The 20,487-nt window shown below is 39.0% G+C and overlaps 1 protein-coding gene across 1 annotated transcript in view; it reads right to left on the bottom strand.

The window, feature by feature from the left end:
• The window catches only part of LOC139742940 (inositol 1,4,5-trisphosphate receptor-like), a 146,872-nt gene that overhangs the window by 13,193 nt on the left and 113,192 nt on the right, over nucleotides 1–20,487 (bottom strand). Inside the window, exons 30-39 of the mRNA XM_071653448.1 lie at nucleotides 20,056–20,184; nucleotides 19,214–19,334; nucleotides 18,467–18,642; nucleotides 17,382–17,530; nucleotides 16,174–16,285; nucleotides 3,887–4,198; nucleotides 2,949–3,150; nucleotides 2,124–2,404; nucleotides 1,184–1,384; nucleotides 266–376 (exon numbers count right to left, since the gene is read on the bottom strand). Coding sequence (XP_071509549.1) covers nucleotides 266–376; nucleotides 1,184–1,384; nucleotides 2,124–2,404; nucleotides 2,949–3,150; nucleotides 3,887–4,198; nucleotides 16,174–16,285; nucleotides 17,382–17,530; nucleotides 18,467–18,642; nucleotides 19,214–19,334; nucleotides 20,056–20,184 — 1,794 coding nt within the window. The remainder of the gene's footprint in view (nucleotides 1–265; nucleotides 377–1,183; nucleotides 1,385–2,123; nucleotides 2,405–2,948; nucleotides 3,151–3,886; nucleotides 4,199–16,173; nucleotides 16,286–17,381; nucleotides 17,531–18,466; nucleotides 18,643–19,213; nucleotides 19,335–20,055; nucleotides 20,185–20,487) is intronic.

Genomic DNA, 20,487 nt, shown 5'->3' with positions numbered 1-20,487 from the left:
TTTGTCAATGAAATATACGATGTACATTTAGCTTGTCTGAGATTCCCCTTGGGCTTGCCTGACAGAGCAACAATGCAAATATGCCCCCTAAACTTAGACAGAATCAACTCTTTTCTCAATAGATTGACTAGAAACTTGTCATGCTGTCATTAGAAGAAAAACTGAAAAAGATTAACCGCATAAACAATAGTGGATTAACCAATAATAAACTGCGACATACTACAGCCTTGAAAGAGTCTAGGGTTAGAGTGATGTGACCTCTGACCTTGAGCTTGAGGACAAGGTCCATGCGGTGTTTGCCGAGGGGGTTGATATCATTGAGTATGAGAGCTGTGATGATGTCCAGGCCATTGGACTCATGGTTTGCTATGCAGTTCTGTAGGGAGGGAAGAACAATGGATACATATTCAATAGGGACATACACCTTGACACATGCAGAGACTCCAACTCTCCCGTTTTCGACGGGAGATCTCCCGCGGAAAACCCATTTTTGCAAAATCTCCCATTCTCCCGCTTGAGATTTAATTTCTCCCGCCCGGGCTCTGTGTCTCCCGTTGGAAAGGATTTCTTACTTTATTGCTATCGTACGTTGAAAAAAAAAAAAGCGTTAGATAGCACCAGAGAGCATCTAGAAATCTAGGAACTTCGCGCTTCGTGCACTTCAACTTCGAGTCTCCCGTTTGCTACGGGTTTCAGGCGGGAGAATCTCCAGATCAGAAGGTGCTTTGGGTTGGAGTCTCTGCATATGGGACTAAAGAGGCCAAGTGAATCACAATCAGATATCTAGCTTCTACAGTCAATGCTGCAAGAAGAAAATCTAATCTTACTGATTTTATCTACAACTGTATCTCTCAATCTAAAAAAAAAAAGAAAAAAAAAAGAATATCATACATTTTAGCGTAGTTTTTCAAGTGTATAACTCTTATCAACATAATTTCCCAGATAAACATGTGTCTATGCAACAGATATACACATTTTTCATTCCCCTTCTTGTCATATGGCCCAATGCACCTGGTTGATACCTGGGGCCAAACCATGTTGGAGGGCAATCACTTTCTCATTTTACTGGTCAAGATTAAACCATTGAAGACTAATCCAAAGTATACTCCCGCAGGTGTCTATGGGAAATGCGTGTTATAGCAAAATCAGTCCGTCCTCAACGGGTTAAAACTCTCTCTCTCACCTGGTTTTCATGACAAGGTCCCTGGCAGTACTCAGTTAAACTCTCCAGAGTCTGGTTGATCAGCTCACTGTTCTTCTCATTGATGTACAGTCCAAGAAGACCTAGTCCTCCCGTGGTGCTCCCACAGATACAGTCCAGGAACTGGAGGGTCTCGCTCACCAGGTTGTAGTTGGTCTTGTTGTTCTGGTGCCTCAGGAAATTCTAGTGGGACAACAACAAGTCGTCACAGTATTTATCGATTTACACTTGCAGATACCTGCTGATTATACTTCTTTGGAAACTACCACCAGTCTGACTTCTGTTGTTTGATGTAATATGAAAGCATGTGAACTACATAGGTGGCTATGGTGTATCTATGCTTGGGAGTGACATTGGTACTGCAAAGAGATGTATGTTGGTCTTTTTCATTCTGTTCCCAACAGTCCTAATCTTTTATTCACAACATGGAATACATCTTTGGCTTTACAGAAGGGCACAACAACTGCACACAGCCAGCACAGATACAAGTTGTTTCACATATGGTAACAAAACTGTACTTAATTGACAACAGACAAAATCATATCGACAGTGGTACTAATTCTTCTACAAACAATAAATCACTGTACAATATTACCAAAGTGAAACAGTTTTCATTGATATTGATTGTAAGATATGTTTTTGAGTTAAAAAAATTTAAGAGCAGTCAGCAGTAGTCATAAATTCTGATTCATGATTCAACTATACTGCATTTATAATACAGACAGTATAGATGTTGACTTATAAGGAAGAAACAAAACAGAAAACAAGCAGAACAAACATAATTGTGCTCTATCATTTTACAAGCAACACCCTGTGACTCTGAAGTCTATTGTGATCTGGTTGCCATGATTTCAAAGGGACCCCTCCCAGAGACTGACAGCCCTGGAGGAGGTTCAGGGAGGAAGCCTCCCATCTCACCCACCTGTAGGTCCCGATTGTGATTCTCGCAGAGTAGCTGCAGGAAGCGAAGGATGGGCTGCATGATGGTCACCTCGGGGCTCATCAGGCCCTTCTCGTCTTCCTTGCCTTTGTCCACCTGACCCAGGGCCTCCATACCGGACATGCCCCCCAGGCCGCCGCCCCGTTCGCCCAAGGAGTCATCCCGCCCCCGGCGCAGGGCAGCGAAGGCCTTGCTGGTGTGCAGGGCAGCGTCTACTAGCTGCTCCTTGAGGTCGTCGCTGATGGAGCCGTTCACCATGCGTACTGTGGGGAGAGGGAAGGGGCGAAGCAGGGGTGAGAGAGAAGTGAGGCAGGGGTGGGGCAAGGGTAGTGCAGGGGTGGAGCAGAGGTGGGGAAGGGGTGGAGCAGGGGGTGAAGCCAGGGTATACAGAAACTTTAGAATTAGTCTTTTCCATCCCCATTAAATTCCTGCACTTTCTGCAGTACTAGACTGGTTTCAACTAAGCTTTGGGTGTAATAACCTGAAATTTCTTCCCAAAAACATGAAAAGGCAGTGAGCTTTGTCTTTACCTGAAATAAAAGACAAAAAGGAATACATGAATTTAGTGAATACCAGTCTATGTTTGGGCACACAGACAGCTGAAAATAGACATATGAACTACTTAAAAAAAAAAGACTTTTGGCAAAGTGCAAGAGTGACCTTTATATTAAAATCATTTTGAAGATATCTTTCAAACCTAAATACAAAGGAAAATATCATGATGAATGTATTAAGAAGAATAAGGCACAGAAAGTATACATACATATTATATGACATGAAAAGCAAGGATAATTCTCTAATAATTACCCCTCCTGTTGTGTCCTCCTAACCCAACTTCCTTGTTCCCAGTGTCTTTCTCATCCACTGTCTTTCCAGCGATGCCTTCTCCTGTGTTCACAGTCACAGTGGCTTTGATTTCTGCCTGGGCATCCCGCATCCTGTCGTAGAACACCTTGAAGAATCGCTCAGACTTCTTGTCCGTCTGCGACAGATACTTGATGATAGATTTCTGCACAGGAGAGAATAATTGGTTGGGTGGTTGGTTGGTTTGCTTGTGTGTTGTTCGTGAAAGCAAAGTCATACTTACATCAGATTTCTGTCAGGTTTAATGACTATAAGTGTTTTGTGGAATTGATACTATACTACAGAATAATCTATGGTGAAGATGAGTAGCAACTTGCAAGAAAATGAAATACATTGTATATGTTTTATTCTAACCACTGACCTTGTGGTGGAAATTTATCAATGCATGCATTGTGCATTTTTCTACATAATACTGACAACCAATTTCAATTCATGATTTATTCTACGACTCAGGCTCAGTCACGTAAAAACTCCTCTGCACATACTTTATAGTTGGGGTAATCTGTACCATAAATGGCGATCAAATATTGTTAATTTGGGATGTGACAATATAGTCCAACAAAATGTGCCCTTGATCACCAATAAGGGACTTGTTAAACATAGCATACAATAAAAGAAAGTACAACAACTCTCCTTGCATTGCAAATTGGGGGTTTTATCACAATTCAAGAATGCCATCTCATATCTGAGCCACCGCAATTTCACCACACCAGCAGAGATTCAAAGAAAAATGTGTGAGCATTCAAGCACGACAAATAACCTGTATGTGCGAGAAGCATGAGCTAAATATATCACATTAACACTTAGGTTGCTGAACATATTGTTGGAAAATGCATCCATAACTCTTACATACTGGTGTGATGTCTGTAACTACTGCATACCTGTATGTTGGGGTTTCCCCCCTCCAGGAGAGCAATACCCAGCTCCACACTCTCCTTGAAGACGCGGTTCGAGCTGTTCCGGACGACGAGGTCGATGACCAGGATGGAGGCCCCCTGCTGGTTCAGCTGATTCTGCACCTGCGCCAGCGTCAACTCCGCCCGGCTCAGCATCACGTTGCCAGGGTTGCTGGGGCTGGCCGCCGTGGACATGCGGTGGTGCTGAGCCCCGAGCGGCGTGGCGTTGTCCCGGTTGTAGTGCGGGTGAGACTTGCCGTAGTAACGGAAGAGGAGACTCTGCCGTAAGTTCTCTCCCTGGGAGGCGAACAATGTCAAAAATTGTGAGGAAAACCTTGTCACATTAATCGCATGGATCGCTTGCTGCTTCTCAACTGATTGCAATTCCACAAGAGCTATAATCAAAGTAGACAGCATTGTTGAATTTTTTATCATTTATTGGGGCATCAAAGTTTTTTTTTCCCTTTCTAGCTTTAAGAGCTGATGATCAAGGTGCATGTTAAGATGCAATCTTAACCCGTTGAGGACGAGGCCCAAGTATACTCGGGCAGGTGTCTATGAGAAATGCGTGTTGGAGCAAAATCGGTCCGTCCTCAACGGGTTAAAAATGTATGTTAGGTCAGATACACATGAATTCCATACTAACATAATGCTCACAAGCAATGTGTATCCTCCTTACAATGTATTTTGTGTGTACATCTTGGTCACACAAACACAAATAGAATTGTAGAGTACACAGAATCCTCTGCACTGGTAATACCCAGCTGATGCGTGTCAAATGCATTTCGACTCTAAGGTGGCTTTAAATAGCACTAAAGAAAATAAAATAAAAATGGTGTCGTGAATATCGACATTTTCTTGCTATTCTAACATCTGTGCTTGGTGGGACAAATATCAAGAAGTTGTTTCAAAAAGATGTTTTGTGATAAATGCAAAGTTGTAAAACTTGTAGTCGCCATGGCAGCAGTCAGGAAGCAACCAATCAATCAGCAGTAGGCATTTCAGTTTACTGCTGCTGCCATCTGCAGTTTATTGGATTAAATCTCCATGAAACAAGCTCTAGGTTTCCATGCCTGAGGCCTCATACAATCATTTGCACCCAATCTAAGATTGGGCACGCTTCTACAATTTGTGGCTGTACTCTTTGTGTGCATGGTGTGTCCTAAGGAGACAAATTTTGGTCTTCCCTCTCCCCAAATTTCGTTTCCCGAACCAAACTTTGCCTTACACAAATTTACATTCATTATTAGCTGTAAGGGTAATTTATTGCTCCTTATCACTTTTTTTAAAAGTAAACTCACACTAATCAAAACATTCTCATTGAGGCCATCATCATCAGTTGAAACCATGTCAAGAAGACAACATACATAATTATACAATGTACATGTACATGTACATGTAATTGACTCTATATAAACAGTACTGGCACAGTATGGTTGCTTGTTTGTAGAGAGAAATTTTTGCTGAACAGCAATTACTTTCAGTTACTAAAAAACATACTAATTCCATGGCATGTCCTTTACAGATAAACTAAGATGTCACACTAGAAGAGCATCCACAGTGGATATCTCTGAAAACATGCAGAGAAAACCTATTTGAAGCAGACAACTTAGCAAAATCTTCACAATTCTTTAATCAGAATTCAGCATTTGTCTCGAACAAAACGTCGAATAAGTCATTCACTTCTTAGATAGGCCCAGGTGAACATGGTGTGAATGTGCTTGATTTCTGCTGCTACAGAGTTTTAATGAATGTACAGTACTACATGTACATGCTGGCTGCACAGCATAGCCACAATGTAAACTGTATTAAAACCAAAAGGGCATTATTTACACATAATCGATTGTGGGAAATGATGACATCCTTTTGGTTCTCTGCCGACATTCTGGGCTTTTTGATTGGTGCATTTTTGTGGTATACGGGCACATGAAACAAGGCACAAATGCTCTCAATTCCGCTTCCACACATCTAAAACTAGAATTTTGAACAAATCTGTGGGGGATTTCATGTTCACTATGTTTCCGGCAACAAATGATGTCATCAGATGTTTAAAAAAATGAATGGAATTGCGCATGCTTGTGTGACATCATGAAATTCATGTTGCAAACAAGCATTTAATGCAAACTATAATGAGTTCAAACTACCAACTGTAAGTGAACAAGAAGACCTTGTGAAAGGCAACTGTCTAAAACTCATTATCAGAACAAGAACAGTGTCCATGTTCGTGTGATCAAAATCCCTAACTGTGTGCACTCAGCGATGTGTATGTACGTGTTCAAGTGCTCGTACCAAAGAACAGCTATGCAAGATGACCGTGTGCTGCATATGTACAGTGTTACACTTCATGAGGCTTGCAAGATTATTCATATGCACCGTCACGAGTGTAACTACCACAATGCACTACTAAAAATTAGGAAAGTGATTCTACGACAGCATGCTACTCTTCAAAACAAAAATGATTACTGATGCATATTGTCTGAAAAAAAAAACACCTAAACAAAGTGAAGCCATATTGATAATAATCATTATGGTCTTTCAGCTTTTTCAAACATCTGCAGCCCTCCATATTGTACAATGTTCCAAAAGTTTCAGTTCAAAGGCTAACATGAGAGTAAACATTATTATGATTGCTTCAATGAACCCTACTACTGTGCCAATGTTAACCACTACTCCTGGATGACAAACAAGGATACATGCACAAGAGTGCTTAAACCTTTGTTGCTCCTCTGCTAACATCTACCACAATGTGTGGGACTGATCTAGAGTGGTGTACCAAATGGTGCACAAAGAGGATTCTAACATATATCTGCTCTGTTCTGTTACATGCGTAAGTTTGTGTGTTTGTTTTCAGTTAGTCGCCAATGAACCCATACATGTAGCACCATGATCACATTTTCACTAGGAATTATCAGTCACAGAAATACATACTTGTACAATTTCGTGTTTGCCTAAACTATGATATTAAGAAACAACTAAATGAGTGCAATTGATGGAAGCTGCATCACGAGTTACATGTTACTGCATACCCCATTATGGATGACACAACTATGGTTTCTTACTGCAGTAACAGTTATGACTGTCAGACTGCTAATAACAGGAATCAAAGCTACGTTTGATGGGTAAATAGACGTGTGACGACTTGGTCACTCACCCTTACTTGTACTCGCAAAATCTTTACAGGGCTTCATGTCTTACGTCAAGGAATCATTAATGATGGTAATATCCATTCGGATTTATGGCCAATGATAACCATAACTACAATGTAATTCGAAGATTTTAACACTGATACTTTCTATTACTAAAAAAAAAAAAAAGAAGAAGCAGGAAGCAAGATTAAATATTTTTACCCCATCAAAAAAAAAATTAAAAAAATAAAAAATGAAAAAATTACAGTCTATGAGGTCATGACATACATTTTTCAGGTAATTTCGAGAAAGAGAACGACAGAGTAATCTATGAAGTACTGACACAGCAGACCAGTTCAAAAACGATTCCAGCTTTACCATCTGTCGTCTTGGAAAATGCATGTCATAAGACAATGTCACCATTTTTAACAGCCTAAGACTTCAAATATCAACAAATACAACACTTTTGGACTTTTGAATAGACACATACAAGCATGCCAAAAATATACACAGATACAACTACATACACATGCTTGAGAAGCAGACATGGAATATAAAGGTGTATTAAAATAGGAAAAAAAATATTCAGTTAAATATTTCAAAATCTGGATAAAATGCAAATAAAGCAAAAGTAAAGAAATCCATGGAATGACTGAAAGAAAGAATAATATCAAATAACATCAATGTCAAAACTGCTCTTGAAAGAACTCATTCCATACAGGCCTTGTATATCTAATATGAACTACACAAACAAATAAATAAACAAACCCAAACTGGAACAACAAAACAAAATAAACCTGGTAAAGTTCTAAAAGTCATAAAGATGGTACTGAAGAACTACTTGGCATGCTTCTGACATGCTTGAAGTCATCTCAGCTGAAAACTTCTTTATATAATACATTTGTCATCAAAAGACCACTACAAGAAGGCATAAAAATATGAACTGATCCATGTTAAAGATTGTAGTCCTCTACAATGCCCCCCCCCCCCCAAAAAAAAGAGAGAAAGAATAAAAAATAAAATTCTTAGAGCCAGCGGTTGTCTCAAGAAAAGCATGTGTCAAATTTGTCAGCCACACTTTCTTCCTCTTTTGCTATACTGCTACAAATGTCATGGGAAAGCAACTCTGATTTCCCCATTTGATTTTTTTTCTTTCCATTGGTGAGGCTTTTTCCAACCCCAATAAATTACAAGGAGGGCTTTCAAAATCTGGTACCTACTGAGCAATTGACAATAGGTATATGTACAAAGTTAAATACAGTAGTAACTATGCATTGCCCGAATATTCATCACAAGTGTTTACAGTATTTTTTTGTATGACTATCAGCCTCAGTCATTCAGAGACCCTAAGAGAGGTTCTTCTTGATTTCGGAGTAGAACATCAAGAAACAAAAGAATAAACGGGGAGGATTCTGGCATTTTCAGGGAGTGCTTGCAACTCTGAAATTAACTCATGCTAAATGTTCCAACCAGTTTGAATCTTACAGGAATTAGGACAGGGAAAAACTATGGCTTTGCTAGGGTTAGCATTGATAAGATATCAGGGATTGCATTCTTCGTTGTGGTAAAAACTCATTCAATCAAGCAGGTCTTGTTCAAACTAGATTCATTCCATTAGAAAAAATAAAAAACAACATAAAAAATGGAACCAAAAACAGAATCCCAACAAAAATCACATGCGCTTCAGACCTTTTCTTGAAAGTGGGCTCGTAAGCTTGCTGGAATCAAATGCCTATAAACTGAAGAGGCCATCTACGAATAAAGCAACAATACATGAACACACAAAAAATATAATCTTAACGAGGAAGAGATATGTAACGTTACATGATTGTACAGTTGCTTGATGATGAAACAAACGTAACGTTGCTATGGCGACAGAAGCATGACAAACAAAGGGAGAAATATGAGAGAGTAAAAGTTGCACACACATACACACAAACATGTTACAATGTCTCCCGACTGAGAAACAGTACGGTACATCATGTGGTTTACCACATGGACATGGCGCATACACTCAGATACTGTACAAACAGTATCATTTGCAAAAATATACCATGAGGTTTTCACAAGAATGTCCCTTCTAATAATCCACTATCAAAGAAAAAACAAACAAACAAAAAACTCAAAACTGCGAACTGTTCTATAAGGTTATTGATGAGCAGATTAAAGCTTTTCAAAATGTCTTGCATCAAACTTGAAAACAAACAATAAACCACCAAACACCCCCACATTTTGGAGGTTTTTTTATCATCAGCCACTTGCTTTGTGGGAAAAAAGAAAAGAAAACCTGAATACACATTTACTGCAGTGAAGATATTGAAACTATTTGAATACTGCGGCATATGCATTGCATAAATGGGTGTCACGCTTCAGTCCCGTAAAATGATAAATTCATACAATTCTCTATTAGCTAGTTACAATGAATGCACAATATTCTTGGAAAGAAAGAGAAAATGCAGCCACCAGTAACATAATGAAGATGTGTCTCTGTTGCTAAATGATTGCAGAATAACACAATACCCTTAAAAATATAGGCAACGACAAACAGATTGTCATGCCTACGTATGACAACCGAAATTAAGAGAGAGAAAAACAAACAAACAAACAAACAAACAAGTGAACATGAGAAAATTGGAAGAAAATGTGGTATGTCGAAACCACAGGATAAGAAAAGAAATATCTTGCATATAAATTTGATTGAGATAAAAATCAAATTTTTATCTCACCTTCCTTTCCTACTGTATTTCCATTGTTTTTCATACAATCACATTCAACAGGAACTCTATGTACATTATCATGGGTGTAGCATTGTGTAATTTTGCTCTCAGTCATTAGGAATAGGGTGTGTCCTTAGCTTGTTTGATAGATATGTCAGAGAACCCATAAAACACTTCAAACAGTCTTAATTTAATTCAAACAACATGATGATAATCTATGATAATTGTATTCATCTGAGAAAGAAGGTGAGCAATCAAATATTAAATAGATCTGCTCCAGAGCAGACTTCCTGTTGTACAACTACTTGTAGAAGCAGTCAGGAGTACAATTAAGTAGCAGTCGTAGTAAAAGTAGCAGGAATACTAATAATAGCAGCAGAACGAGTAGTAGTAGTTATAGTAGTCGTAGTAGTCGTAGTAGTAGTAGTAGTAGTAGTAGTAGTAGTAGTAGTAGTAGTAGCAGCAGCAGTAGTAGTAGTAGTAGTAGTAGTAGTAGTTGTTGTTGTAGTAGTAGTAGTAGTAGTAGTAGTAGTAGTAGTAGAAAAGTAGTTGTTGTTGTTGTAGTAGTAGTAGTAGTAGTAGTAGTAGTAGTAGTAGTAGTAGTAGTAGTAGTAGTAGTAGTAGTAGTAGAAAAGTAGTTGTAGTAGCAGTAGTAGCAGTTAGTGTAGCAGCAGCAGTAGTAGCAGAAGTACAGGCGTAGCACCAGTAGCAGTCATTGAAGTACTAGTTAGTAGTAGTATAGTAATAGTACAAGTATTAGTAGTAACAGTAGAAGTAGTAGTACTAGTTCAGTAGTAGCAGTGCTAATAGTAAAACACTGTAGTAGTAGTAGTATTAGTAGTGGTAGTAGCAGTAGTAGTAGTAGTAGTAGTAGTAGTAGTAGTAGTAGTAGTAGTAGTAGCTATGTATCTCATACCCATTGTGTTCCTTGTTGGCATGGAGTGCACTAGCTGTCGCAAATGCATCACGCATTGTACATTACAGCTGTATCAGTATTAACATTTCACCACTTTGTACAGTTGCAGGCAGGAGTTATCTTTTGAAAGCGCCTCCCCAATACCATCATGTCAGATCTGTTGACAGCGTCTGGTACAACAGCATGTGTTAAATATTAGCCCTCACCACCAGAAGCCCCATGACACCAAAATGAGCCAGGAGAAAGAATTTATTTGGTATTCAAGTGTGCCCAGTTAGAGTCCAAACTGCTATTACTTTCTTCTTCTTTTTTTTTTAATTTACGTTTGTCTTCAAACATTTGCTAAAATATGAGGGTCTATTACAATCAAGCAATCATAATATTGGTGCAACACGTATGTTGTCACAAATGTCTACCTTTAAGGTTGTTAGTTTAACCTGTTGAAGACGAGTCTAGGAGGTGTTTCATAAAGCTGTTCGTAAAGTTACGAACGACTTACGAGCGACTGGTGATCAGTTCTTATGCTGAATTATGGAAATTCTGATCAGTATGGCACATCATCAGAACTGATCACCAGTCGCTCGTAAGTTGTTTGTAACTTTACAAACAGCTTTATGAAACAGGGCCCAGAGCATACTTGGGCAGGTGTCCGTGGGAAATGTGAGTTATAGCAGAATCAGCTCATCCTCAATGGGTCAAGATACAATGTGAAGCCCATTTCTGATCCAAACTTTCAACTTTTCACACCTGAACTTCATAAGCTTTATTAAAGCCTTACAGTGTTTGTTTGGTTTTTTTCTCTTCTTTTCTTTTCTTTCTCTTTTTGAGATTATCATTATTCTAAGCGCATACCGCTGGTTGCCAGGGGAGGAAAAGGCAAACTTAAGATTGGCTCGGATGAATGAAAACTACTTGCCAGTGAACAGAAATTACCTAATCCCAATAATCTGTAATGTGTCATACTGTCTCATTGTACTGAAGCATCCTGCCATGCCTGTATGAGTGGGCTTGCTAGCTTACCGGTACACAAAGATCAAGTTTGGAGGTATTTTTACCTGAATGCTGATGATGAAAAAGCATGGCAAGTTACAGATATGTGCCTTGGCACACAAAGCATTAAAATATCTGGTTGCAACGGTCAGTGCGGACATCAAAATCCCCCCCCCCCCCCCCCATGGATGACAGTTTGTGCATGATAACATGCAACAGATGTCCAAGTAACCTTGTTTCTGGCCTTAGTGGTTGCTGCACTCTTTAAACAGTAAACACACAACTGAAAAAAAAAAACACCTTATAAAACATACATGCTCAAATAACAAATGTATTGATTCTTTCAATTTAGATACATGTTCTAAGAGCCCTAACTAAGTGTTTTGAGAGTTCCTTCCAATACTTTAATACTCAAATTGATTATGCTATGACTATAGAGTAACTCTGAATAAAAGGGAGGCTTTGAAACATATCGAAAACCCATTACATAATTGAGGCTACACAAAAACACCCCAAACAACTGAGCATCTGATAATTTGAGCCCTAGTAAACACAAATATTAGAAAATACTTAAGCAAAACATTTCTTTCTCCTGGAGAAAAATTAATACTGAAGCAAAACATTTCTTTCTCCTGGAGAAAAAAAATTATCTTCACTGGTAAGCTTGATCTAAAAAGCCATCTTTTTTTTTCCAACTGAAGCATGACCTTGAAACATATTCTACACAATATATTTCTTCTAGTTTTTCCAAATTGATGCATTCTATTTCTTTCTCTCTTTTTTGAATAATAAGCGGGAAAATGACAATACAGTTTATTCAACTTGCTTTTTATTCAAAACCTACATTTTTACCGTGAAAAACAAATTCTTTATGTTGTACTTACTGCCAATGAGACTTAGACTGGTGAATTCACTCACATTATAGATACGACAAGCACAAACCATGGTGTTGATCCTATTCAGCAGTACAATTGGGTAATGCCTTTCACAAAGTGATGCGAAGACATACAATACATTTCAGTGTACGCGGTATATTCCCTGCTCCTTCACATAATAATATGGTCTTCTCTATCCAGAGTAGTCTCGTCAGCGTTGACACTGTTCAACCAAAGGGCCTTGCCATTATAATTACAAGATGTACTTCAGAAGTGGAAATTGCGCAACCAGAAACTAGCGCAAAAAAAAAAAAGAGCATGTGAATATTCTTGCTTGCTGTATGCACCACTATGAAACATCTTGATTCCGTGGAATCAATAACAAAATTAAATGAAATCTATCTTACCCAGCCCAGGACGAAAAATTACTCGCCCAAAAATATCCACTTTTACAGTATCATAGCATTGCCAGGTACCCATTACTACACCTGGGTCGAGATGAACACGGTGGGTAAACACATCTTGTCATAGGACAAAGGAATTGAACTGGATTCAAACTTGGGTACTTCGACTAGTAGTCAGGTGTATCATTAATAGCCAATATTCACCAGTGTCCCCACAATATATAATAATATACAGAACTTGCATCATGTAAATTTCAGGACATTGCTAACTTTATCACCTCTAAAGGGGATGGCTAGTAACTGATCAGTGGGAATCAGTGGGAATGCTGGGGGATGATCGTTCCAATCCTTGTGGGATTCATTTAAGAGTACATTATACATCTGTATATCTATTGTTGTGTGAAAATTATTTGCTTCAGATTCATATTCAAGTAATGTGCAGTTTAATGCCCCGTCACTGTACAGGCATGCTAACCTGGAAACATTAAACTGCACGTTACTTGAATATGAGACCATTCTGAAGCAAACAATTTTCACACAACAATAGATATATAATGCACTCTTAAATGAATCCCACAAGGATTGGAACAATCACCCCCCAGTATTCCCACTGATTCCCACTGATCAGTTACTAGCCATCCCCTTTAATAATGGCAATATGATGCAATAATCCTCTCAAACTAGTGTCTGTGAATGTTCTCAGTCATCCAGGTAAATCATCTTGGTCATCTCAAACTAGTGACTTTTTTTGTGTTTGACACAGAAATAAATGTATCAAAACCACTGTGTGGTAGGAGATAACCCACAACGTAGCTTCAAGTTTCTCCATATGTGTATGTGTGCTAATGTTGGGATGCCTATTGTACTATGCAAGTGCGGACAGTGAAATCAACATTGCAGGATGAGGGCAAGGAATGTCACCTCTTGATTATGTGAGCGTGGAGCTAGGTGTAACGGAAGTCCTATAAAAGGGAACAAATAGTTTTGGTTGAGACTTATCTTCAGGTTTATAACATTTTTTGGTGAGATAATGAAAAAGCATGTAATTCCAAGAAGGATTAAACGTCTATTTGATGAAAATTGGTTTTGAAAGGGCTGAAATATTCCAAAAAGGCGATCCTAATAAAATTGACAGCCCACGGATTTTATGAGGATTTCTTTGTTTTACCTTGTTTTTGGATATCTCAAACATTTCAAGACCAATTTTCATCAAAAAAGCTTTTGATTCCCTTTAGAATTGTATGCACTTCAACATTTCATAGAGTGGTTTCTAAATATCTCGCAAAACGTTACAAGCTGAATCCGCACCTCAACCAGTACTGTACAGTCCCTTTAATCCATATACTCACTGAGTGTTAACTAAAACATAATACGTAATATGTTCACTGAGTGTGGTGAGAAGTGAGCTACAAGGTTATTACACAGTGGTTTTTAAAAAAAAAAGTAGAAGTGGTTGAAAAAGAATGTAGTGGTTATAAAAAAGATAGTGAGATAGCACCAACTTGACCCTTTCATACCATAGAAACATCAGGCTGCGAATCGTTACTATTTTTTCTCTTCTGCAATGGAAAAACAAAGATACAAATAGAAAAAAAGACAAGGGGAATATGTATGGTGGTTACAAAGAGAACAAGGCAAAAAAAGTTGATGGCAAGTGAGAAGAAGCGAGAGAGACAGAGAGAAAGAAGGATAGATATAAAGAAAGACAAAGATAGATAGATAGATAGATAGATAGATAGATAGATAGATAGATAGAGAGAGAGAGAGAGAGAGAGAGAAGAGAGATGGAAAAAATGAAAGAGAGATAATGAAAAAGAGAAAGAGCAATGCGCAATAGTGAATGCAATACCAGTATACACCCACAAGCTAAAAAACGCACTATTTTCTACTCATCTGAAAATACATGAAAGAAGGAAAGAAGAAGAAAAAAAAAACACTAAGAGGAGTAAAAAAAGAAAAAAAAACTCCTAAAAACACATGGAATATAATAATTTCAACTAAGCACAAAACAATATACTTGACAAGATAGTTAAAGCGCCATGCTGGAAAGCTGCCCACCCCTACGTGGGGAGTGGGCGTGGTCTCCTTTCCCCCGCCTCTGCCTCTGACTATGCAAATGAGTTTTGAAACCAACCGCGCACATCAACCACTTAGAGTCTTACCCGCGAAGCATCTTCTTGCTGCTTTTTGGTCAAGTTCGGTGCTGGCTCGTCTTGTGTCTTTGCAAGGTGGAATTTTTGTACGTGAGAAGGTATGAGCGGAAGGACTTACAGTGTACTAATCATTCAAAAGGACACCATACAGATAAAGCAATGGGTGGGACTGAGAGTTCCTAAATCAACAATACCAGTCACATTTTCTTTTCTTTTTTTTTTCTTTTATTTTTAATCTAAAATGCTGGAACAGATGCAAGAAGGAAGAAGAGGAAATAAAAGGAATTCAGGAAAAATATGAGTACAAAGGAAGCAGGAGTACATCTCAACACACGACGGTGTACTTGTATGTCCAAAGTGTACACATATTTGAATGTATGAATAACTATCGAGACTTCATAAGTCGATAAGAACAGATCCAAAGAACAGATCCAAAGCGTCTGTTCTGCTGGTGTCTTGCACCTGTTTCCTACTTTCCCATTCATATTAGTCCTACGTGGGTAGAAAAGTGATATAATGATCAGTACTCTATGTTTTTGCGACTTTTCTTTCTAGTGTTTTGTTTATTTGTTTTTTGCTATTTGTGTTTATAGAGCATTGTATGAGGATCACCTACACGGGACACAATTGACTTCTACCTATCTTTAAAAAGTATATAAAAAATAAAAAGTATATGATTAGCTTTGAATTAAGAATTTCAAGATTTTAGTTATTGAGTAAATTTAGTATGTTTGGATATCCACAAAGCATGTATGTGTTAGCATCTGAATCAAGTAAAACATGATAACAACATCAATAATAGAAATAACAGGTAATAACAATTAGTGTTATCACTACCGTGTTAAAGATATTGTAGTTTGAAGACAGAAAACAGATGAGACTAATATCACTGAAAGCATTGAGAATAACATGTTTATCCTAGTAACAGAAAACATTAAAACAGTCATCATTAATAACAGCATTTTTGTGTTCCAAAAATCACAAACTGGACACAACTCTAATCTAATCTCATTTCCTAAACATCCCTAACCAAAGGACCCCCATGGACCCCCTACTCTGTCTGTGTGTGACCCCTGACCCCTGACCTCTCACCTTCTCGATGTAGTCGATGTCCACGGTCATCATCTCCTTCAGCGTTTGGAGGACCTTGATACAGAGTTTCTCCTCGTTCTCCTCCAGTAGCTTCTCTGTGTGCTTGATGAGCCTGGAGGGGGGTGGAGTACCAACGGTCATAATATGGCAAAAAGGTGTATGTGAGCTCCACACTCAGGGAAATCAAATCAAAGAAAAAAGACTTTAAAGTTTGGGCATATGCAGTTGCTCTGGAATCCACAGGAATAAACATTGGACGAAGGGGTTATTTTTTTAAAAACTTTTTAGTTTGGGAAACTGTTCATAACAAGGATTAGGGTCAGTTCTTACTTTAATACAAGATAGACCCTTCTGCCAACAAAGACTTGACAAGTGCTGCATTAATCTCTATTGTTAAAAAGGGTGTATCTGCAGATACAGTACATCATACAAATCCCTTGTCTCATCATCTCTCTTTATGGCAAAATGGATCTAGAAATACACCCTCATTTAGGCCTATACAACTTTTGAGTGGATTGTCCAGTTTTCTTCAAACAGCACAGATGTGTTCTACTAATATTGCCGCATTTACTCAATCAACATGTGTGAGGTTTTCATTCCCCTGAAAAGACGTTTTCATTCCCCTTAAAAGACGTGTGCATCAAATTTGAATATGTATTATAGGGGAAAAAAAAAGTATAGTTAATATTCTCTGGGTGGTGGTGGTATTTAGCCAAAGACCTTCTCATTCCAAATCAAGATTTTGACATACACTACATGCACATTTATGGAGCTACACACAATATCATAAGTGATCTACATTTACGACAGATTACAATGAAATGATGAACAGGCATCAACGAGAAGTCATATTGCTGTGTTCTCTCTTCAAATTCATGCTGTAATTTTGGTTTCATGCTGTCGTTATTCTGTATTCTGTCGCTCATCTGCTTAGCCATTCAGAAACCAGGGCCCTGTTTCATAAAGCTGTTCGTAAAGTTACAAACAACTTACGAGCGACTGGTGATCAGTTCTGATGTGCTATACTTATCAGAATTTCCATAATTCAGCACAAGAACTGATCACCAGTCACTCGTAAGTCGTTCATAACTTTACGAACAGCTTTATGAAACACCCCACTGGAGCTCCCTAGGGAGAGACTGAGCATGGGGGCGGGGAAGGAAGGAGGGAACGGGGGACCAGAACTGAGAAGCCTGGATTTGGCTTACTTGCTGATGAACCCCCCACTCTCGCATTTCTGTCTGGCCTCGGTGCCAATGGGGAAGAGCAGCTCCGGCCGGTGAAGGACATCCACCAGGACGGAGAGTTCGGCCTGGACCAGCGGCCTGAGCTGGTCCTCTAAGATGGCCACAATGTCCTGGGGTGGACGATGTAAATGTTAGAGAGGGAAGGAAGGAAGGAAGGAAGGAAAGAAAGAAAGGGTGAGGAGAGAAGGGCATTGGGGTGTAAAGAGAAAGAGAACAAGTCAGACAGAGAGAATAAAAATTAGGAGATGGACAGATAGACATACATAAGAGAAGAGAGATTAAGAAAGGAAAGATGGAAAAAGTTAAAGGAATGATAGAGAGCAGACAGAAAAGAGAAGAGGATGGATTGAGAGAAGAGGGCAAGGGCATACAAAAAAGGATGAAAAGACAGATGGAAATGAGAGATAGAACAAATACAAGGATGAGATGAGGGAGAAGTGACAAAAAGAGAGAAAGAATGTAAAAAATCATAGGCTTGATGACACAATATCTGGATTAGATTGCTAAAGTATCCTCCCTCCTGCATATATCTCTGAAAAGAGTACTGGTATGTAGGAAATAATGGCATCCACCTCAATTCCATAAACTATAAACCTGGGGTACTGATTTCTTTTCTACTTTTCTTTCTTTCTTTCTTTAGACCATAATGCCCAGCACAGGTGCGATACATGTGCATGTGTGTGTAATGACATACCTGGTAATGTACATTCACTGGCCAAGATTGAAGACCTTCCACACGAGTGCTATCACAAAAGCATAATTCACACTTTAGTTCAAGAGGTCAGGAAAATCCCATACATCTTTCTATTCTTGTCTTAAAATGACCTCTTGAAATGCACTACAACTGGATGATCCAGTGTGACTACAAGTTCAATTATATACATTGTTAATATGCAATGTCACCACTGTGTATTTATCAATTGCTCTGAAGCAGCATCAAAAGCTTTACTCCTGAGAGTTTCTCCCAGCAAAACACATGCACAAAATTGATGCCTGATTGTTCCCATGGCGACCCCTCCACGCTTCCCCTCCCAAAACTGGGGTACCTGGAGGCCCTCGATGATGGTCCTGTAGTCCCGGGAGATGGCCATCATGGAGTCTCTTCGCAGCCGACCCTGGCTCAGCCAGTGCCTGGTGTGTTTCATGAGGGTCTGGGAGCGGGAGAACATGGTGTTCACCTGGCTGTCCAGGTCCACCGGGATGGCAATGCCTCGGTTCTTGGCTGGTGAGGTGAAGGAGCAGAAAGGGGAAGGGGGAGGAGCAATTTAGAGGCAGAAACGGAGAGAAAGCAGGAAGGACAACAGACAGACAATGTTAGTGAGAAGGAACGATATATTCATCTTTTGACATGTTTGACAATACTCTCATTTTGGTAAACCCAATTTCAGTTAGAGTAGCAAAATAAGCATGCAAAAACAATACGGTGCTTTGCTTTACTTCCCATTCCAATGTATCAAATTGACAGTGAACAGGAAGGGAACAGGCAATAGAAAAGAATTAAAAACAACAGACAAACAAACCTTCACAGTTTTACATTTGAAGTCTGATGTGACCAATTTGCATTCACAATTAAATTTCACGGAGTATGCATGTAGTGTAATTGGTGTACATGTACTTGCTTTTCCATGTAATAAATAGACTGAGGAGTTATACAATGTATTTCTTGATTGAAAGTGAGCATGAGGACCAGAGAGTATACTCTGAACCTAAAAGAGGATATGCACAACCTCCTAGAGATAAAACTTGCTTGCATTCTTTCATATTATTGTAATTGTACTGATACATATGCACACCTATGTCGGTCAGCGTCTTGATGCAGTTTTCGACATGGTACTTCTGTTGCCCTGACAACCATGAGCACAGGGAGACACGGAAGGCTCCCTGGAGCAACCGCACAAACATGGGTTGGTGGGACTGAGGGAAGAAGAAGAAGAAGGAACAAAAGGGCAAAACATACCTGATAAGACGTACGTGATGTACTTGCACTTATATACACACTACAGTGAACTGAGTTATGTCTTCATTCATCAAATTCGCAAAATAAAACAAAAATTTTGATTAAAAAAAACTATCTGCACGCCACGTGCATGTGACTATTATAGCTGTGTTTGTTACTATCCACATCAGTGAATTGGCAACACCTAAAAGCTGTATTTACTTGAGTTAGGTTTGATGAATTGACACTAATACGTTCCCTTGAAAGAAACCAATCACTCAGACTGTGGGCTTTATCCTCAAACTGTGACTCCATGCCCCAAGATAGCCCAAAACATAAAGGGTCTAAATTTGCAAAAGCTCATTGTCTTAAGTATGATGAAAAGTATGTATGTCCATTTCACATTCTCTTTGGTTTTATCTGGCACATTAACAGGCAAACATAAACTTCAGTTTCATGCCTCATCAAGCTCTAAGACTTCTCATGAAGCTCTAAAGAAGAAGGGGTCACAAAATTCCACAACCATCCACAATTACACAAAACAAGTGAAGAAGATATCACGAAACAATCAATGTTACACCCCAAGCAATGACTTCTTGCTGTTATATCGCTTCATTACTTACTTAGACCCAGATGATTGTTTTAGATGTACACTACTGTAGTCACTGAACATGATAGGTCAAAGCTGAGGGTCCTCACCTGGACAGCTGTGCTCTGATCGGCAAAAGGTGAACTGAAGAAGGTGGTGATGATGTTCATGATGGTCTCGGTCACATATTTCTCCAGCATGATGTCAGCATGCTTCCTGTCTGTCGTCGCATTGCAAACCTGAAACATGCAACAAAGACACAGAGAATAGTAATCAGTCCTTAAATTTTCTTCTCCTGAAAAGTGTTTTGTATCTGATGTTTGCAAATGTTTGAACAGCCATCATCATCACCATCATCAATGCTATCATTACAAACAGTATATGTTTTCGTTTGTTACATATTTTGGGTTTATGCTAGGTTCAAGTGCGTACGTGTATGTCACACACAAACACACTGCTATAGCTTCTGACCATTCGAGCATTAAGAATTTAGGGTTTCTGGGACGAACACTGAACTAGGGCTTTCTACAGCTCAGTCGGTA

This window comes from Diadema antillarum, unplaced genomic scaffold (genome assembly GCF_040938485.1).
Source record: "Diadema antillarum isolate AM-2024a unplaced genomic scaffold, OU_Dant_1.0 seq00001039_RagTag, whole genome shotgun sequence".
Taxonomy (NCBI): domain Eukaryota; kingdom Metazoa; phylum Echinodermata; class Echinoidea; order Diadematoida; family Diadematidae; genus Diadema; species Diadema antillarum.
Note: the sequence above shows the minus strand (reverse complement) of the source record. Positions and strands in the feature narration are given on the sequence as shown.